This window comes from Cygnus olor, chromosome 8 (genome assembly GCF_009769625.2).
Source record: "Cygnus olor isolate bCygOlo1 chromosome 8, bCygOlo1.pri.v2, whole genome shotgun sequence".
Classification (NCBI taxonomy): Eukaryota; Metazoa; Chordata; class Aves; order Anseriformes; family Anatidae; genus Cygnus; species Cygnus olor.
In genome coordinates, this window is record NC_049176.1 from 12062693 (window position 1) to 12070887 (window position 8195).

At 53.1% G+C, this 8195-nt stretch overlaps 1 protein-coding gene across 1 annotated transcript; it reads left to right on the forward strand.

Moving 5' to 3' along the window:
* The first annotated feature begins 418 nt into the window (after positions 1-418).
* On the forward strand, positions 419-6170 carry LOC121074015 (quinone oxidoreductase-like protein 2). The gene is made up of 10 exons (XM_040565682.1): positions 419-467; positions 904-1027; positions 1195-1291; positions 2257-2315; positions 2536-2601; positions 2911-3020; positions 3395-3476; positions 4005-4186; positions 4606-4834; positions 5608-6170. Exons 1-10 carry the CDS (start codon positions 445-447, stop codon positions 5674-5676), a joined length of 1041 nt encoding a protein of 346 aa, XP_040421616.1. The 5' UTR covers positions 419-444; the 3' UTR covers positions 5677-6170.
* The last annotated feature ends 2025 nt before the right edge of the window (positions 6171-8195 follow it).

Here is an 8195-nt window from a genome sequence, read left to right on the forward strand (position 1 = left end):
CCCTCCTGCTTCGCCGGAGCCGGGCACCAGCACAGGAGCAGGCGAGGAGCTGGTGCCATCCCTGCAGCCCCCATCCTGCCCTTAATTACGACTTTAAGTGCTGGCTAACAAAGACGATATAAGGCAAATAAATTGAGCTGCCGCTCTAATTAAGCGGCTCTCGCTGAACGCAACGAGGCAGGCCCATCTGTGTCACGGCCCAGCCAACAGTGCTCCGCGCGGGGTTACTCCGGGCTGGAGCGCAATGGCTGCGGGCAGCAAGACGGAGCGGCGGCCACCTCAGAGCCGCCGCCGCCACGCCGGGCCCCTCGCCGCCATCGCTCGCCCTCGACGCCCGCAGACCCGGCCCAGGCCCGCCCAAGGCCCGGCCCCGGCCCCGGCCCCGGCCCGCCCCGGCCCGGCGGCAGCGCGGGGGGGGGCCCGGAAGGTGGCGCGGGGCGCGGAATGGCGGCGGCGGCGGCGCGGCGGTGCGGGGCGGCTGCCTCCTGCCCTCACGGGCCCCCTTCCCGCTCCCCTCCTGCTGAACCTGCCCCTTCCCATTTCCCGTAACCCGCCTTCCGCCCCCCGGGCCCCCATTCCCTACCTCATTCCCCCCACGCTTCCACTCCCGACCCCATTCCCCCGTGCCCCCCTTCCCTCCCTTCTAAACTCCCCCTCCCTCCCCATCCCCTTTTCCCTGTACCCTCCTCCATTCCCCATCCCATCCTCATTTCCCCATTCCCCATCCCACTAACCAGCCCCAGCTTTCCATCCCCCCTCTCTCTGCCCCCAATATCCCTCCCCGTCCCCCTTTCCCCATCCCTTTCTCCCCCTTCTGCCCTTACTGCCCCCCCCCCCAGCTCAGCCCCAGGACCCCCCCTTCCATCACCCTTCCTGAGGTGTCCCCATGCTCCTGTGTTTCAGGATCAGCACCCTGGGCCTGGCCTCGCTGCGTGGTGCCCGGGGCTACCGAGCGGCCCTGTGCACCGAGCTGGCCAAGCCCCTGCTCCTGCAGGACCTCCCGGCCCCCCCGCTGCAGCCCCACCAGGTAGGGCCACGGGGGCTCGCAGGAGCATGGCAGCAGCCCTTCAACATGTGCTGTCCGCTGCCACCAGGACAACCTCTCGGGGACAGCCCGCGCGGCCACAGCAAAACCAAGCTGCTGACCCCGGGACTCGTGCTCCAGGGTTTAATGTTTGTCCCCTTCTCCTGCAGGTCCGCGTGGGTGTCCATTACTGCGGGTTAAATTTTGCCGATATCTTGGCCTGCCAGGGTCTGTACCAGGACAAACACACTCCTCCGTTCACCCCCGGTGAGTAGGTGACCGAGCTGTGCAGAAGGGGCAGTGCCAAATGTGCTCAAGTGTCACATCCGAGGGGGATGAGCAGCCCTGCAAGGTGAAGGCCGCTGCCGAGAAAGCATCAGCTAACTTGAGGAGTCTTTTAGGGTCTGTAGGATCACATTTTAACATCCTCTGATAATACTCGACGTAAAATATTTTTGCATTTTGAAGGTGGCATGCAAAGAGCTCTTGCTAGTTTGGGGAGAGCAACAGAAAGTACTGTTTGCCTGGAAGCTAAGAACCCCAAAGCACAGAGTGGTTTTGGGCAGGGCTGGGTCCTTCTGTCCAGAGCTGCAATAACCACCATAAGCGCATGTGGCTGAAGGCACCTCCTCTCCCTCTGCAAAATCCTTCTGACCCAGCGCCTTCCAGCAGCACTGTGCACAGGCAGCATGTGTATGGTGCTCCTTTGGGCTGTGACAGCTCCTTTGGCTCCGCCAGCCCAGGAACTGCTGTCTCGCGGCAAAAAAAATGTGCAAAAAAAGCACATTTCTGAAGTCTCACGGTGTGGAAGTGCCTTCCTTCCTCTGCAAAAATATATTGGTATTCCAAGCTAAGAGAGTCTTGCCTTGACTAGCAAGCACTTGCTGTCTCCTGGGCTGATGCTGCCATCTTCTGCCCAACTGGTGCTCTGCTGCTGAAAACTTCATGGCTTGGCCTGGGGTCCTGCTCCATGCGCAGCGTGGGGGTGCAACCTGGCACGGATGCTCGGCAGCCTTGGAAGCAGAGCCCGGTGGTTATTTCTTTGCATTGCAGTGTTATAAGTAATGGTGAGAGGGCTGAGGAGTACAGAAGTGCCTGTTGCTGGGTGATCTCTGCAGCTTCACGGTACTGGAAACGAGACCTCATCTGCAGGTCCATCAGCTGAGGATGCTGCTAATTGCATACACAAAAATGGGTTGTGTCAACACGTGCATGTCCTTGTCCTCCTGCAGGGATGGAGTTTTCGGGGACTGTAATGGAGACGGGAGAAAATGTTAGTGCCGTGAAGGAGGTAAGAACAACACAGGGATGTAAGGACGCAGGGAACTCAGAAGAGGAAAGGGGTAAATACCTGCAGTTAATGCAGCCGCTACATGGGCTGTTGTTAGACACAGCTTGAGCTGTTCACGGTTGTTCCTGAAAATGCAGGGAAATGAAATGCTTAATTCGGAGGGAACAGCAGGACTGAGCTATTTCTCTCCCAACGCCCATCCAATCACTATTTTTGGCAGGGATACAGAGTAATCGGCGTGACTGGCACTAAAGCTATGGCAGCGGAGTGTGTCGTTGATGAGAAGGTAAGGACGGAACATTTCTCCCCCCAGACTGCAGGAGACCTTTGCCTCTGTTCAGCTCTTTAGCCTTGCTGGAGCTGCTGCTTCACCACCCTTTAGGATTGCCTTCTGCCCTTTCCTTTCCTCTGTGGGACCGCGTGCCTGGGGGAGCTTTTTCAAACAGCAGTAAATAAATGTTTAATAGAAAAACACCTTAAAACAAGCCTTTTCGCACAGCAAGCCCCCCCGACGCTGTGCAGTGGGTCTGCTTCAGCAGGGCTCAGATGCAGAAGCCTCATCCCATCCCTTCCCACATCACATCTCTATCTGCAGATGCTGTGGCAGATCCCTGACAGTGTCTCCCACGAGGATGCAGCGGTGCTGCCCATCGCCTACGGCACAGCCTGGCTGGCCCTGTGCCGCCAGGCACGGCTGCAGCCAGGGTAAGCAGCAGCTCAGGGTGGCACGGGAACTGCAGCCTGGCCCCAGGCATCTCTGCGGGCAAAACCATTGGGGCACTGAGCTCCCAGGGTGTGCAGCTTAATGCTGCTTGGAGCAGAGGCCTGCACTGTGCGGGAGCAGCATTTTCTCCCCAGCCTGCAGTTAATGTACCTCTGCCTGATGCTCTGGTAGAAAAAGCAGCGTGGATCTGGCCAAGCTCGGGGATGCCACAGACACCCCAGTGGCTGTGGTACCCAGTGCATCCCGATGGCAGGGTGATCCTTGTGCCACTGAAATATTGCTTCATTCAGGAATTAGGGATGTTTTTCTGTTGTGCCATAGACCTTTGCTTTTTCATTCTTCTTCTCTCTCCCAGGGAAACAGTGCTGGTGACGGCAGCAGCTGGGGCCACTGGGCTTGCCATCATTGATCTGGCTGTCAACGTGTTCCAGGCAAAGGTATCCAGGTATTTTCCTTTTCACCAGAGCCTGTCCTTCTGTGTGTGTACTCTAGTGCCACATCTTGACAAGCAGGTGGCCTAGCATTGTGGTGACAGAGGCAGAGAATCGAGGCCAGGCCTTTGCTGGGTCCGACACCAGCCTCTTTTCCCCTAGCTATCACAGCCCACCCTCTCCCCTCCACCTCCCTCGGGCTCTGCTATAAGACTCCATCGCTCCCCTGGGCAGCGTGAGGACCTCCTGCACCTCCCCTATGGGTCATCATTTTTGGAAGGGGGTTAGACACTCCTTTTCCCAGCCCCAGGCTCCTAAAGTCATTCAGGCACTTGAGCACATTTTAACCTAGTGATTCTTTTGATGCACATCTGAGAAAACATTTGAATATAGAAGGAGAAAGAGTGGGGTTTCCAACTCCATGTTCCCATTTCCCATAAATGAAATAAGAAATGCACCTGGAGGCTAAGGTGCTTGGTGCTTCCCGAGCAGAGCAGCTTTTGCACCGGGTGTTGGTTTTCCGTTTGGTCTCAGGTGATAGCAGCAGCTGGCAGCGACCCCAAATGCAAGCTGGCCCTGACGAGAGGCGCGAGCCACGGGGTGAACTACAGCCGGGGCAGCCTGAGAGAGGAGGTAAAGGCGCTCACAGGCGGCAGAGGGGTCGACGTGGCCATTGAGGCTGTCGGTGGCGACGTCTTCAAGGCAGCTCTGCAAAGGTGAGCCAAAATCAGAGCATGACAAAGCTGTGCCAGCAGAGGTGATGCTGCTGGCACACCAGAAGGCTTTGCTGCCCACTGGGGGAAGGTGAAGCAACCCCTCTGGGCTGTTTGCCCTGGACTGGTTGAGGAGATGGTGGCTTTGTAAGACGCATTCTCGTGGCTTGATTAACGCATGTCAGGGCTGATTAACACAGCCCTAGGGGCTGCTGTAGGGTCCAGGCGCCCACCAGCCCCCAGGGACAAAACCTCTGTGCACATCAAGTATGTTTTCTAACACGTGGCACAGCCCAGAGCGCCGATGCAGTTGTGCCTGCAAGCTCATCATCCACAGCTGTCTGTTCTCCTTGGCGTGTGAGCGTTGCCTTGGGATGAGCTTCGAGGTACCCATCGCATGTCTTCTTCCTCCCTTTGCGCAGTTTGGCTTGGGAGGGCAGGATTGTGGTGATGGGCTTTGCCGGAGGAAAAATCCCCTCGATTCCTGCCAACCTGCTGCTTCTGAAGAATGTGTCTGCCATGGGAGTGTACTGCAGTCGGTACCAGCAGGAGGATTTTCCTCTTTTTTCCTCTGCCATCTCCTCTGTTCTTCAGTATTGCCAGGAGGGAAAGATCCATCCCCACATTGGAGCGGTCTTCAAGCTGGAAGAGGTATTTGCTGAGCTGATGCCTGAGGATTGTTAGCAAAGTCTTTTTTATGTGGGTAGAAACAGGTTTGTGTGTGCAGTTAGACCCCTGGCATAGAAGCCTCTAGAGTCCTAAGAAAAATATTAAATCAAGAAATCCCATTTTCCCTCACCTTTTTTAATCTTCTTCCACTGGGTTTCAGCCAGGGAGTCGTTAACTCCTGGTTTGGTACTGCAGGGCTAGAATTGCAACATGCTCAATGGGGAAGTCATAAAAACGCACACTCCCATACCAAAGAGTTTGGTCTTGGAGAATAATGTGCTGGGATATTTTAGAAATGGATTAGCGGATTGTGATGTGCCTTCATTTGCATTTTCCCCTGAGCACCTCTGAAGGTGTTCAAAACAGGTTTCCCCCCTGTTTTGATGGCGTTGTAAGCCTTAGGTAACGGCTCAGCTACTCAGAAGTATTGATGTAGGCACCATCCAGCAAATTCAGGGATGTAAGGTGGAGGAATACCCAGGAGCTTATTGGCTCCTGAGTTATTTCGATCCCAGCAGTTGATTCCAGGGACTCAGATGCAAAGTGAGAGCTATTTGTTTATGCCAGTCTGTATTACAGCCTGTTGTACAATCCACATAAATACAACCAGATCTTTGTTTTATCTTGACATTTTTTTTGGCATGTAACAGCACAGACATCACAACACAGCAATTGCCTTCTCCGACATGTTCTCGTTCTACCCCTTACTGCCCTGATGACCATCGCCATAAACACTTTGGGCTTTGTGTTTGCAGGTAAATGAAGCCTTCAACCATGTGCTCCAGCGCAAGTCCACAGGCAAGGTCATCATCTCCATGAAGTAAGAGGGCTGTTTCCCCAGACTCAGCCTCCTGCTCTGCCCCTGCCCTGAAGAGGAGACTCTTCAAGCTCCGAGCCCAGCAGTGGACAAGCCACATGAGGCAGGGACACGAGTTATGGTGGCTTTTCAAGTTGCTGCATGCCAGCAGAACAGGGGTGGCTGCTGATGCGTGCGAGCTTTTAGTTGACCCCTTTCTTTGCTTCACCATCATCTGGAAAGACTCCTGCCAAGGCTCAGATCTCCACAGCCCAAGCAAATTGGACAACTTCTGCAGCCACTGCTCAGTTACATGGCCAAGTGCTTTGCTCTACACCTTTCACACAGCCCAGGGACCCCATGGCACTGTCAGGGATTTCTTATGTGATGGGACATGTGTGCAATATGGTAAATCTCAGCATCAAGCTTGCCTTGCAGATGTCCTGTTACTGCAGGAGCAGTAACTTTGACAAGGCTGTCTGGCCTCCCAAAATCTTCAATAAATTTACACAACACTCAAAATCTGACCCAATAACATTTCTTGGGGCAAAGAGTCACGTATATAGCGTAGGCATAAACTGAGTTCTTGCACAGCTCGCCCATCAGTAGGCTATGGGGCACTTTTCCCTTATTGACAACAGCCTTGTGTCCTATGTTGGCTGTGGTTGTTGGTTATGGGAGAAGGAAAGTAGCTCAGTTCCAGCTTTTTTTTTTCTTTAAACATAGTTTGAGCTGGACAAAAAGGAAATGTGACTAACAGGGTTCCTGCTGATGCTCATTTGGGAGCCACGGGGTTAAGGCATCAGAGCAGTGCCCAGCCAGGCATCTGATGAGCATCCTGATGAAATGGCTGGGTCTGAAGGGAAGCACAAAGTGAAGATGATGTGGTTGGAGGGATGAAGGTAGGCACATGTGTTCTGAACCGGGAATGAAGCCAGTGACCTGTCCTGTAGTGACCAGCCAGGAAGGGTGACTGCTCCCCTGCCCGCCCTCCCCATTGCCTCCCATGCTCCCAGGCAGTTGTGCCTGGGGAAGGAGTGTGTTTCTTGACCTGGCGTTGCTTCAGCTCAGCCCCAGGAGAGTGATCACAGGTGGGGTTACCTTCATACACATCACCGCAAACAAAAGGAGCCCAAAGCTCCAGTAACGAGCAGGTTACACTCTTTGAGGCTTAACGAGAGAGACCTAAGCTGTAATGGACTGTAGAGACACAATAACTGAGCCATTTGATCTGACGACACTTAACTTTGTCTGTGCTGTGCCCTGCTGTTCCAGCTCCTAGCATTGTATAGACTCTGGCTCTGCAAGCTGCTTCAGCGTTGCCTCCAATTACGAAGTGCTGCCTTTGCTGCAATAGCCCTCCCGGCTTTCTTAGCACACCTCTACTGCGGCAGCAGCTCCAGCCCTGCTTCGCTCCCATCTTCGCTGCTGTGCCTCAGACTCTGGAGGAAGTTATTTAACTCCCATCCATCCTTTAAAAGCCTTGCAAATCCATCATGGTATGCATAGCTTCTCCTTTCAGGAGAAAAGTAGTGTTTTTTTTTAGCTTATTCCACCGGTAATAGCAGAAAATGGTCTATTGCAGGGAAGAATTCATCCGAATAAGCTGTGAGCAGTAGATTTGCTGTAGATAATGCCTGGTTCATTTCAGTACCCTGGAAGCACTTGATGAGCACCCACTCTTAGGGTATCATTGTGTTTTAGGTAAATGGGCCACCTAAAATAAAATCTCTGGCTTCAAAGCCTGCTGAACAGTAGCTTCATTTTGTATGTTCAAGCTGTCTCCTCAAAGTTACTGATAATATTTACAAGTAGCAGTGGCCAGTGATGAAGGAGCAGGACCCTTGCCCTGTTGCACCCAGCCACATGCAAGGACTTCAAGTCCTACGCTGCACCCAGGTCAGTGTGGTCATTAGCCTTCAATGCTCATTAGGCTTTAACTACCATCATTCCATCAATTTGCTTAGCTAAAATAATATCTTTGGTTTCTTCAAGTCACATCACAGCAGTTCCACAGCTTAGTTATATGGAAAAATCTAAAAAAACTGATTTCAAAAACAGTTAATATTTTTGAAATTACTTTTATTACAAGAAGTCCTGAAAAAGGTCACAGTAGTCCTTTGCAGCTGAGTAGTGCTTACCTCTGCTATGCCTCATCTTGAGATCCATCCACCCAAGGAGAAAGGTCTGCAGGCACTCAGAGACCCCATACCTTACCTCTTCAGTAACAGAGAAGCTTTTAAAGACCTATTGCTATCTGCTTACAAAAAAATATTTTAGCCATAGTAAGAAGTTTGTTTATTTCATGGCTTTGAAGCATTCTTCAGGCTTTAACAACCACTTCTGAGCCTGATGCACAGCATCTGCAACTATTTCTTGCTAGCACTGACTTCAGCAGCCAGCGCTAGAGCACCAACCCATCCTTTCCTTCTCTGTGCATGAGCCCCTAGAGGCCCTCCGTGCACCTTAATAAGGTTAATGGCCATGATGGGCCTCCCTGACTGTCCCCACCTGTGGGGCTGGGGTCCCATGTAAGCTCTGCTTAGG

What these genes read in the sequence shown, in the direction of transcription:
- LOC121074015 (XM_040565682.1), top strand. Translation starts at nt 445, where the DNA reads ATGGCGGCGGCGGCGGCGCGGCG. An exon ending in AGTGTGTCGTTGATGAGAAG is followed by an intron (nt 2,602 to 2,910) that starts GTAAGGACGGAA and finishes CTCTATCTGCAG; the next exon opens with ATGCTGTGGCAGATCCCTGA. An exon ending in TCAACGTGTTCCAGGCAAAG is followed by an intron (nt 3,477 to 4,004) that starts GTATCCAGGTAT and finishes GTTTGGTCTCAG; the next exon opens with GTGATAGCAGCAGCTGGCAG.